The 12309-nt window shown below is 42.0% G+C and overlaps 1 protein-coding gene across 5 annotated transcripts in view; it reads left to right on the top strand.

The window, feature by feature from the left end:
* The window catches only part of triob (trio Rho guanine nucleotide exchange factor b), a 113836-nt gene extending 103830 nt beyond the window's left edge, over window positions 1–10006 (top strand). For 4 of the 5 annotated variants that reach the window (XM_031298629.2, XM_036005963.1, XM_036005962.1 and 1 more), the window contains 12 exons: window positions 1043–1220; window positions 1458–2353; window positions 3464–3714; window positions 3816–3945; window positions 4044–4071; window positions 4338–4500; window positions 4697–4812; window positions 5553–5637; window positions 6074–6274; window positions 6399–6537; window positions 6721–6907; window positions 7104–10006. In XM_031298629.2, the coding sequence (XP_031154489.1) occupies window positions 1043–1220; window positions 1458–2353; window positions 3464–3714; window positions 3816–3945; window positions 4044–4071; window positions 4338–4500; window positions 4697–4812; window positions 5553–5637; window positions 6074–6274; window positions 6399–6537; window positions 6721–6907; window positions 7104–7531 (2802 nt within the window). In that variant the 3' untranslated portion in view covers window positions 7532–10006. Of the gene's footprint in view, window positions 1–1042; window positions 1221–1457; window positions 2354–3463; window positions 3715–3815; window positions 3946–4043; window positions 4072–4337; window positions 4501–4696; window positions 4813–5552; window positions 5638–6073; window positions 6275–6398; window positions 6538–6720; window positions 6908–7103 lie in introns of those variants that run through there. The other variant, XM_031298632.2, reaches the window with a different exon arrangement.
* The last annotated feature ends 2303 nt before the right edge of the window (window positions 10007–12309 follow it).

The raw sequence follows: 12309 nt of genomic DNA on the forward strand, positions 1-12309 counted from the left end.
TCTATCCACTACACTAGGGCTGCACAATATATCGTTTTTTTTAATCGTCATCGCGATATCAACTGGCGCAATAAACACATTGCAGAAGGCTGCATCATATCGCGAAAGATACTCAGAGATTCTTTGTGTTAGTTGAAAAAAAATATCAGTAGGAAACTGCACCTTAAAATGTAACTGTCATTCTCTTTTTAGTGGTGCCTTTTATATTCAATTCAATGTTCAATTTGTTCCAAAATAGAATGTTGGAAATGATTTCCTTTAATTTGTTAAAAATTCAACAAGCAATTTGTTGTATCTTAGCAGAATACTGAAAGCAGCAGAAATGCTGAGTACACTTTAATGTCTTTTTATTTATCTATCTATCGTAGTATTGTTATCGCAATACTCAATAATGTTATCCCATATTTTCCTCATTTTGTGCAGCCCTACACTACACAGCACTTCAAGAAAACTCACTTTTAAAGCTAGTTCACCTGTTACTCTTGTTGTGTTCTTCTTCCAAAACAGTGGTCACCAGGTGCAATTGACAAGAGTAAAACAAAATGATGACTGGTGGGTTAACTGCGTGCCAAATTGCCTCCTAAGTTACCGTATGACCGGTTGCTGACAAGCATTTAAAAGGCTATTTTTTTAAATGGAGTCCGACACAGTTACTCCACATAAATCACACTGGGGCTACATTCACTTCCAGGTTACTTCACGATGAAGAATGAGGGCAAAACAGCATCACCAATCTATTTTACACTAATATTCTCTGTCTAGCTCAGCTAAAAACACTGGATATGCAGCATGTTACCGTGTCATTCACTACTGAGCCGGTTTGTAACCGGTATGCTACCAACAACGTGATCTTCACCTGTTCAACTGACTTTACCAAATAGTTGTTCCAGCCCACTTTAACCCCCTTGTATATGTATTGCATGTTCACATTCTGATTGTACTGTAGCTTCTTATTCAAAACACTCACACTTTTTTCTTTGCCACATTTCCTCTCTCTTCCTTTTTCTTCTCTCTTCCTTCTTTTCTTTTCTCATCACTTCAGGTGAGCTGGTTGGGTTTAGAAGAAAATGCAGAAGACCCCTGCAAGTTCACGCTCACCTCCAGATCATCGAGTGGCAGCCTGGAGCGATACACCCTCCATTCAATGAGCCCTGGAGTCAGTCAAGTCTGGGTCCACCAGGTCAGCCAGATACTGGAGAACCAGCGCAATTTCCTCAATGGTAAGAGTATGATGTGCACCCAAAATTACAAGCTTACACCAAAATGATGCTGGACTTGGTCCTTTAGTGGAAATGTGCACAAGTAGCATTATTTTTGAGTTTTCAATATTGTACTAGATCTTTTTCAACCTCTTGGAACTAAACACTCTCTAGTGTTTTCTTAAGGGTTCTGTCTTGATTATTATGAGTTTTTATTTAAATATGCTTTTGTGTCATGAGTGAAATCTTCTCCCACAGCTCTGACATCCCCCATAGAGTACCAGAGGAACCACGTGGGTGGTGGCGGGCCAGGCGGTCCACCCAGCAGTAGCAGCAGTAGTACTGGAGGCCTGCCAGGAGGCAGCAGCTCCAACAGTACCTCCAACATGGGTGGGGGAGGTGGCGGCGGTGGCTCTGGAGGATCAGGGAGCAGCTCCTCTTCTCTGTGCGGCCCTCGCTCCCGACCCTCCCGCATCCCCCAGCCATCCTCACGCCTCCCCCAGCCCGTCCACCACCACCATCCCCCGGGCCCTGAGGGGCCCGACAGATCAGCAGGTATGTGGTCACCCTGCCACCCTCCATCCCCTCAGTCCCTCCCCTCTAACCCCTACTCAGACACAACCACAAATGGAGAGGTGTTGGCCTCAGAGGTCCCTAAGATGAGGATGCTGAATAGTCCTCATGGAAGTAACAGTAATAACAGTAACAGAGCATCAGACAGCATGGAGGCCAGTGTCAAACCGGGTCTGGGGGGCTATGAAGAAAACCAGAAACATCAAACAGCTGGAATACCACAGATGGCTGTGGCTCCTCTTAATTTGCCCCTAAAAAGCCCTCGGGTTGGGACAGTTTCTCCTCTGATTTCACCTCTGTCCCCTGGAGGTGGAGGAAAGGAAGCATGTGTCCCCTCCAGCCCAGCCCATAAAGGCAACTCTTTCTGGGCTATGGTCCCTGCTGTGCCTCCCTCTCCCGCCAGCTGGCCTGGTTCCTTCTCCTACCCCAATGACAGTAGTGGGGGAGGGGACTCTTTGGGCAGAGGAAGCCATGGGACGCCCTCTCATCACCGCCACTCCACCCACAGTAAGGACATAGACCGCATGAGCACCTGCTCCTCCACCAGCGAGCAGTCCATACACTCCACCCAGAGTAACGGGGTAAGATGCCAAGTTGAGGCCCAGGCTTTAGTGAGGCCTAGAGCTACTCACTAGTCACTAACCCCACCCTCACTGACTGGCTGTCCGTCAGTCACCCTGCCGCTGGCTCTGAGAATGGCTTGTACATGCATCGACTACTACACTGGAGATTAACGGCTATCTGAGTGCACTAACTTCACCGACAGTGTGTGTGAGAGAGAATTTTCTGGCTCTCCCAGAATGTACTAACAGTGTGGATCTGACTCATAGAGCAGCTGTTGTATCTGCTTTCTTAGACTCTCTGAGCTTCAGTGTGTGTTTGCTTCTCTACTGCAGCTAATAAACACTAACAGTTGCCAAATTATAAAAAAAAACAAAAAAAAAAAACACCATTACATTTGATATTTTTTAATCATACTTCCATGGTAATATCCTCATGCGATAATCAATGATCTCTGGTCAAAACTTTGTCACGGATGAGGAGCTCTTTCACATTTTACCTCCATTTCCTTTGTTCCTTTAATGGTAAACCTCGAGACTACACCAGCTGCTGTTTGCTTTACTTCAACCTGCTCTGTCTCTCTTCAAGCTTAAAGATTGTCTTCTGTATTTTTCTTGGAAAGTTCTTTACTTCAACTTCACTCTGTTCTTTGGAACACAAAGTTCCGTATTTCAGAATCTGACCTGAGGGTCATAACTTCTGCTTTACATCTCCTCAGAACATAACTTCTGTCTTATACAATTACTTCTTAGTCACCACTGTAGATGTACATTATTGCTTTACCCATTTATATGCAAGATAAATAAAATAATTTTGCAATGCTTCCTGCATGCGTCAAGCATAATAGCAAGGTCATTTGTGTGTGTGACCATTGATCAAATCCTGCATTTGATTGGTGTGAAGCTACTGATACACTTCTGTACTCCCCTTTTTTAGCAGTGTGTGTGTGTGTGTGTGTGTGTGTGTGCGTGTGTGCGTGCGTGCGTGCGTGCGTGCGTGCGTGCGTGCGTGCATGTGTGTAAGTGTAAGTGTGTGTGTTGTTGGTTTGCGTGCATGTGCAGTCTAACATTGTGCTTTGTTTAAACAGCGTTGTGTGTTTAGGTCTAAAGTTTTACAATCTTCTTTGACAGAGTGAAAGCAGTAGCAGCAGCAGTGTGTCCACCATGTTGGTGACCCAGGACTATGTGGCAGTGAAGGAGGATGAGATCAGTGTGGTGCAGGGTGAGGTGGTCCAAATGCTAGCCAGCAACCAGCAAAACATGTTCCTGGTGTACCGAGCCTCCAATGAGCACTGCCCTGCTGCTGAGGGCTGGATCCCTGGCTATGTATTAGGACATACCTCATCCTCAATCACACCCGAATTCCCTGAAGGAACCATCAAGTAAGAATACGAGACACTTGTCCTGTTCAGTGCAAATGTCAGAATTCATCATGATTTTGCAAAAACGGAATAGAAACTGAGACTGGTCTGGTTTGCTTTAGAAAATCATTATCATGGCACACAGCACTCCGTATCCGTCGAAAGTCTGAGAAAAGAGACAAAGAAGGGAGAAAGATGGAAAACGGCTATCGCAAGTCTCAGGACGGCCTGGCCAACAAAGTCTCTGTCAAGGTAGATTGTGAAGATAATTTTTACAAACCCAATTAATTTGCTATTTATGTTTTTGTTTGTGCAAAACATCTAATGTTGTCCTTACATTTTCATTACAGCTTCTAAATCCCAACTTCATCCATGATGGTATGTACACATTGTTCCTTTTGAACGAGGAGTGGGTGAGTGTGTGCATGCAGGTGTGTGTTCAAACGATCAAGGAAACCTAAAGAGAGAATGATTCAATAAACCTTAAGAAATCTACATGCTTGAATTGGACATTAAGGCCTTTTAAAATCTACCCCCTCCTGTCATGGGCTGTTGCTTAGAAACCTATAACTTTTAACATGTATAGAAATGTGTTTTAAGCTGATTTGCGATTCAAGGTTTTGACTTCTATTCTTTCTCTCCAGCTCTTCCAGAGTTCCTGATCCCTGTTAGGGATGTAGCATGTGAGGGTGGCGACAGTGTTACTATCAAGTGCAAAGTGTGTGGTCGACCCCGGGCCACCGTCACCTGGCGGGGACCTGACAACAACACTCTGAGCAACAATGGACAGTACAGCATCACTTACAGGTGACAGCATATATCTAGACTTGAGTTTGAATTGACTTAAGTAAAGCATCAGATTCATGGGATATAAAGCTTTAATTCTAAGAAATATAAAATGCTACTGTACATTTGGCCATTCACAGGAAAATCTCTGGGTTGCATAATGCAATGTGATCAATGGTTTATCTCCCCCCCCCTCCCCCCCTCTCTCTCTCTACAGTGAGACAGGAGAGGCAGCTCTCCGTATCCTGGGAGTGTCTGTAGAGGACAGTGGTGTGTACACATGTGTTGCCACAAATGTAGCAGGCTCTGTCACTTCCTCCGCCAGCCTCAGAGTTTCCGGTGAGAGCCCTGTCATGGTATAAACCCTTTAACTATGCATTTGCCAGTGAGCTAACTGGGTTTGTTCTGTAAAGCAAAATGATTGGGAACATTGTTGTACTTAGACCACCTCAGGTAGGGTTTGAACCAGTGAAACTGTACACATTTATTTAACTTTAAAGGTTCCATGGCATGAAATTTTCACTTTATGAGGTTTTTTAACATTAATATGCATTCCCCCAGCCTGCCTATGGTCCCCCAGTGGCTAGAAATGGCGATAGGTGTAAACCGAGCCCTGGGTATCCTGCTCTGCCTTTGAGAAAATGAAAGCTCAGATGGGCCGATCCTATCCGATCCTTATGAGGTCATAAGGAGCAAGGTTGCCTCCCCTTTCTCTGCTTTGCCCGCCCAGAGGATTTGGCCCACCCATGAGAGAGAGGCATCATGGCTTTCAAACGAGCAAAGTGGCAGTTGGTCAAGGCCACACCCCCACTCTGCACCTCAATAGCTACAGACACAGAAATGGCACATACTCAGGAAAGCTCATTGTGGGACTGGCTCTAGTGGCTGAATTTTGGGAAAGAGACTTCAGATACAGTATTAGGGGACCACTAAGGCCTATATAAAAGTATCCAAAGAGCACCATGTCATGGGACCTTTAATTTCTGTTAAGCAAACAAAAAAGAAAAAGTCCTACTTAAATAGATGCTTTGAAAAGCGAGCACAGCAGTGTACTTAATCCAATATAATTGTGTTCTCAGTAACCCCTGATGATGGCAGTGAAGTACTCTGGAAAAGCAGCTTTGAGTCCCACTACACAGAGATCACTGAACTAGGAAGGTAAGAATGTGCCCTTTTATTTGAACTTTTACTGTTTGACTCTTCCTTGACCACATCAAAGCTAATACATTCTCAATATTACTGACATTGTTACCAGTTGCATTAATAGAAGGCGTTGGGTAGTTGTAAAGTAGAACTGAGGGTTTTTGGAAGAGGAGAAATGTTAAATGTAATATATTATGACTTAGGCTGATCCGTCAAATGTAAGTGAATGTATCCTCCCCAACTGATTCTACCTGTTAAATCCAGTCCAGGCAAATATACTATAGTTACAGTAAATGGGAGGGAGAAGATAAAAGAATGGTTGTCACTATTTGAAGTAAAGCATTAATTAAATGATTTTGAAAGTGTACCTGAGATCCAGAGTGAAGAAAAAGTAACATATATTTTAAATAGGTATTCATATATTCTTCTAACCCTCGCTTGTGCTCCCCAGGGGCCGGTTCTCAGTGACTAAGCGGTGTGACCAGAGAGGGAGTAAACGGACAGTTGCAGTGAAACACATTAACAAGAAGCTGCTGCGTCGAGAGCAGGTGCTGCAGGAGGTCAGACTCCTACAGACTCTAGACCATCCCAACCTGGTCAAGCTGCTGGACACGTATGAGACGGCCAACAGCTACGCACTTGTACAAGAGATGTAAGTACAGTTGTGTTTCCCTGTGGCTGTTGTGACTCCTCATTTTTTTAAAGATGTATTAAAACAAATTGTGAATTTCAAGTCGCCAATGACATACAAATGCAATATGTGTTTGTATTTTCAGGGCAGACCAGGGACGTTTCCTGGACTATGTAGTGAGCTGGGGCAACCTTACAGAGGAGAAGGTGGCTCTCTACCTCAGAGATATTCTTGAAGCTCTCCACTACCTGCACAGCTGGAGGATAGCACACCTTGATCTCAAAGTAAATACATATTCTGAGATCAGTGTAGAGCTAAAGAATTCGTAGATTATTAGTAGTTAGATAAGTATCACAAGAGTCAGCTTAAAATAATAAAAGCTGAGTCTCAGTTTGGCCCAGTGGATGTTCTGCTGTTAAGAACGATGTTTTTTCTGGGTCTAACGTTCCTTTTCCCTGCTCCCGCAGCCAGAGAACATTGTGGTGGAACATGCGTCTTCCCAGCCAGTGATCAAGCTGACAGACTTTGGCGATGCCATTCAGCTGAACCCTTCCTCCTTCTACATCCATCCTCTCCTGGGGAGCCCAGAGTTCTCTGCTCCTGAGCTGATCCTGGGTCAGCCTGCCTCACTGATGTCTGACCTTTGGAGCTTAGGTCCGTAACTAAGCACAAGTAGTTTGTAACTTGTATATAACACCATAAGAAACTTATTTATAAATACATAGTTTGGTAATATATTGTGCAGGTGACTTGATAAACATAACCCATAATTTCCTGTTGCAAACTAATAGACTGACCGACCTATTTTATTGATTTATCTCCTGGTGTATTGACTGGATGATTTATACAGGGGTGGTGACCTACGTTGTACTTAGTGGCGCCTCTCCCTTCTTGGACGAGAGTTTGGAGGAGACGTGTCTGAACATCTGTCGCCTGGACTTCAGCTTCCCCGAGGACTACTTCCAGGGTGTGAGCCCAGCTGCCAGGGACTTTGTCTGCCTGCTGCTCCAGGGCGAGCCGGAGCGACGGCCCTCTGCAGCATCCTGCCTGCAGGAGCCCTGGCTCCAGCCTCGAGGTGTGATAAACTTTGACACTGGCCATGCCACCTTAAATCATACGCAGCCACCGGCACTGCCAGCATCTCAGAGTCATCACACCTCACATCTGGATACCTCCAGACTCATTTCCTTCATCGAGAGACGGAAACACCAGAACGATGTTCGGCCCATTGGCACCATTAAGGCCTTCCTTCACAGCCGCCTGCTCAACCACATCTAACAAACAGCTCACTAGGTAGATGTGACAGCAACATGTACTGTAGAGCCCTGTGTCTGCATTGTTGTGGTATAGAAGGAATTACTGCCTGGCCAGCAAACTATGGAGGATGGGTAACAAGTTAACTTAGTTCAGTTGACCTGTGTTACTGAGAGGACCACCAGCAACTTTTCCACAATGATCACCTTTTTCTTCACTAAGCCACAAAAGTCCTGCTGCTGCTGACTGAGCGACTCTGCTGATAAACCCTTTGACTCTCCCCAACTCCCCTCCTGAACACACCTTGGCATATTATGCCTGCACAACAAATGAACTGCTGGAATCAGTTTGAGCTTTCAAACCTTGACTTAGCAGGGAGAGAAAACCAAGCTTTCTCAACAAGCTTTCTCAGCAAGCTTGAGCAAGTCGAACAGTGCTGAACAGAGAAAATATGATACTGTATAATAAGAGAAATTCAGGCTGCTTTCGATTGAACACAAGAAAATGTTTTTTGTAACGAGAGATTACTTTTTTGTAAATGAAACCATGTACAGTGAGGAAACAGAGAACTGTCTTTATTCATACCTTTGGGAAAACAAAGGTGAGTTAGTACGTAAAATGAAAACAAAGAGGAGTGAGATGTGTGAACAAAGTGGCACCCATCAGCAGGGTCCACTTATTCTAGAATAAGATAAAGACCAAAACCATGTTTTCCACAAACACATTATAGTTACATTCAGTGCAATAGTTTGCTTATCTTTATGTCCCTGTTCAGTTTAAAAGGTATAATCTTTTCAGTTTGTGACACTAAGAGAAACTAAATTAACTTCAACAAGCTATTCGGCAAAGCTTCTCCGGTTTTTACCTGAATTCGCCTTATTTGTAAATAACAAATTCCTGCCTTTCATTGTCATTTTGAAGAATTTGTCTCAAATGAACAAAAGCTATTTCATTTGCCGAGTATTAGTGACACCATGCAGTTTGTTAGGTAAGTCGCTTCCTGCGGACCCTCAGCAGCTGGATTTTCACTATGAACAAACCGCTACTAGAAATGCACTCGTATTTTGCATTAATTCCCATGTGCAATGTTGCAGCTTTAACATTTATGCAACTATTTATGAAGACTTTGTGTTGTAGCCGTATTCTTAAAAAGGCATGTACGTACCTGGTACTGCGATAGATGTCTGTATTGTGTTAACTCTTACGTATTAAGTTCAGTATTAATATCTGCAAAACCCCCCCCCCAGACAAGAGGCGGGTTTTCAGAAATAATGTATAAAAAATGTGTATCTATAAAATATAGGCACTTATGCTTTCATTTTGTCATTGTTCGGTTTTATTTTCTGTAACAATACCAAAGTTGACTATGCTTTTTTTTTTTTTTCCTGCTCAAATGTTTTGATTTTTTTTTCTCATGTTAAGTTATAACAGACCACACTGAACCAGGACATGTGAGTGTTACACAGGTCCAGTCTGGATTTATTTATTCTTATTGTTATAAGAAATTGTTTGGTGGATTTTTGCTGAAAAAAAAAAAAAAAAACAATATTTCACTTGTCTTTTTTCAAGCTGTGCACAAAGTGGTTTGCTGTGTAAGTTTGTTTGGCTTTTGTAGGTAGATACTGGTGTATGTCGCTAGATTTTTTAGCATCTCAGTTGTACGTCATAAGACAGACATGGTTGACATTTTTACCAAGCAATAGGTCTGGAAAAATGTCTCATCGTGGACCATTCACCACGGACTTTAATTTATTGGAGAATGCATTAGACCTTTTAGGAGACACCCACATATTGTACCACCAACAGTTCAAATGTATCCTTTTGATAAATTTCATTCAGCATTAACAGGTATCTGCCGTGAAAGAGATCTTTTCCAATTATTTTCATTTTAATAAGTTGATGTATTTCGGTTACAAAGTTGTTGAAAACTTTTTTTTTAAGTGCCAGTTGAGGGAGCCAACCTAGAGAGGTGGGTGGAACTTAAAACGTGCAAACTTTCTTATTTTATCTGAAGGTTTTAAGAGTTAATATCTGATTTAATGTTAAACAAGTCAATAACATGTTGAGTTAAATGACTCTTGTCGGTCTGTACAGTCTTTCATTTTGTGTTATTTTTATTTATTGGTGTGGATCTAGGTTTCCCAAAATCATGCTGTTAATCGGTTTATCAAAATCAAATTCTCTTAAAGCCTATTCATGGAAGAATATGATCTAAGTAATAAAATGCCTTTGGGAAACCCAGCCTATACATGATGTAAAGATGTACAGAGAGGGTCGGGCAGTTTGCCCACACCCAGGATGTAAACCTCTTAACTATGTCATATTTTAAATACACATAGAACAAGACTGCAGCAATGTCATTTTGAATGTCTTATTATGACTTATTTTTACTTTTGCATGTATATTTCTTTATACAGAAGATTGTGTTTACATGTTACTAAGTGTTGTAAATATCTTATTTTGTCCTGTTATTTTGCCATTAAACGTACAAGGAACAACTGGTGTCGCCGAAACTTTGTGTGCACATACACCCACACATGATAACGTTTGCCTTGAAACTAGTATTATTCATTCATTATTTCCCATAACTGAGGGTTGGAAGGCGAGACAATGCTGTTTTCCTGGAATGAGTGAAAGGCAGGGAAAAACCCTGAACAACAGTCAATCAAAATGAATCAAAACAGCAATCATAAACATCTTCGGTGACATAAAGGCTTATTTTCCACTGAATATTTGTTTTCATTTTAAACTAGGAGCCGTCAGAAAAGCAACACATCGGCTTCAATGTGTGGTTTTAGGTTCTTTTCATAATCTTGCATACGTGTGACCATGATTATGATATGTAGGCCAATGAGTGGAAGTCCTTTGTTTGCTTAGCAAGATGATAAGACAGACGTGCACGGTAATACTAAGCGAATGTATTTACTCTGATGAAGATCTGTGTCTGTGATAACCCATGAAAAAAGAACCAGAGAGGATGTGTTATGATCTTATCTGTCCTCTGCAGATGCTGCTACTGTGCATGAATCAGTAGACCGTACAATTTCCCCACCTCCTTAACCCACTTCTAATGTATTTCACTACATCAAAAGAGAGAAGTTACCAGAAAGACATTTTTTTATGCTTTTATGCACGTATGGTTTTTTTAAAGACACCACAGAAAATGTGTTATTAGGATGTCATTTATTGTAGCCTTGTAAATTGAACACATTTAAATAGTTCCAAAATTGAAGCTTTGTTCGTTTGTTTTACCAGTTCACCTGCAGTACCTGTGTTGCTGCAAGCGACTATACAGAACAAAATGTGTACACGTGACTAACACCTTCTTATCAGGTGTGAAATAGTGTATGTGTTGTTTTTCTCTGCAACAGCAGCAGCAAATATTTTGCATGAAACCACAGAGGTCATGTTTGTCACAATCTCGTGCTCTTAATCTCATGCAAGAGCTGTTAAATGTAAAGGTGGAGCTTCCTGGCATGGTGTCTCTTTTGTTATGGTTTACACATCTGATTGGTCTACTAACAAATGCTGCATATTTCCATTATTGATTATATGATTTCTTTGACCATTTCTTTCAGCATCCAGACAATATTTCCCCTTCTTTAACAGCTCATCTATGGTGGTTTCTGGGTAATCTTCTGTCTCTGTCACCCACTGAATTCAGCTTTCAGTCATACACCGAAATCCTTGTCTGACACTTGTTTTCATGGTTTAAACAAGTGAAACCCTGAAAAACGCTGGATCGCCGAGATATCAAGTCATCTAGGCCTATGCCCATTAGTTTTTCTCAGCACTTTCTGAAAAATACTTAGAAAGTCAATCAAAATTACGTGATTGTCACCTACACACAAACAGTATGGACTGTAAAATGATTATCAAATGTACAGTACGCCCTCTTTTCAACCAGGTTCTGCAACACCACTTGATGGCACTAGAGAACTGATTGAATGGTTTACTGTAATAATCACAAGCGAGGATATTATACAATATGAGGACAGTCTCTAACATTGTGGAAAACAACAGAAACCAGCAAGTTTCCATTGTTAGATTAACAAGAAGTAAAACCGGAATAATCAGAATCAGAATCAGCTTTATTGGCCAGGTTTGCGTAGACAAACAAGGAATTTGACTCTGGTAATCTTTGCTCTCAAAGTACAACACTTAACATATTAAGAATAAAAAACAGAGTTGACAGTAAGAATATAAAGAAAATAGTGTACAGTATAACAATACAATAGAATTTACAATTTTACAAAAAATATACAAAAGAGAAGGAAGGAATAGTGCAATATCAGTCAATAGACTGAGATTTTAGGATTTAAATATGAGTACAGTGCAAGGCAGATCAGTGCAATGGTAATATATTAATAACAATATTGTAATTATAGGATTGAAATAGACGTGAGGTAGATGAGCAGAATAGTGGTGGTTGACTTTGTTCAGTGTAAGGGTGGGGGCTATTTCTGAGCGTTCAACAGAGTGACTGCTTGGGGAAAGAAACTGTCTCTGTGTTGGCTGGTTTTGGCAAACAGTTCCCTGTATCACCTACCAGAGAGAAGGAGGTTGAACAGTTTGTGACCAGGATGTGAGGGGTCTGCAGAGATTTTTGCCCTTTTCCTGACCCTGGACCGGTACAGGTCCTGGATGGAGGGAAGGTCAGTTCCAATGATCCTCTCTGCAGCCCTAATTGTCCGTTGCAGTCTGGCCCTGTCCCGTTTGGTGGCTGACCCAAACCAGACAGTGATGGAGGTGCAGATGACAGACTGAATGATGGCTGAGTAGAAAGTGGTCAGCAGCTCCTT

This window comes from Sander lucioperca, chromosome 10 (genome assembly GCF_008315115.2).
Source record: "Sander lucioperca isolate FBNREF2018 chromosome 10, SLUC_FBN_1.2, whole genome shotgun sequence".
NCBI lineage: Eukaryota > Metazoa > Chordata > Actinopteri > Perciformes > Percidae > Sander > Sander lucioperca.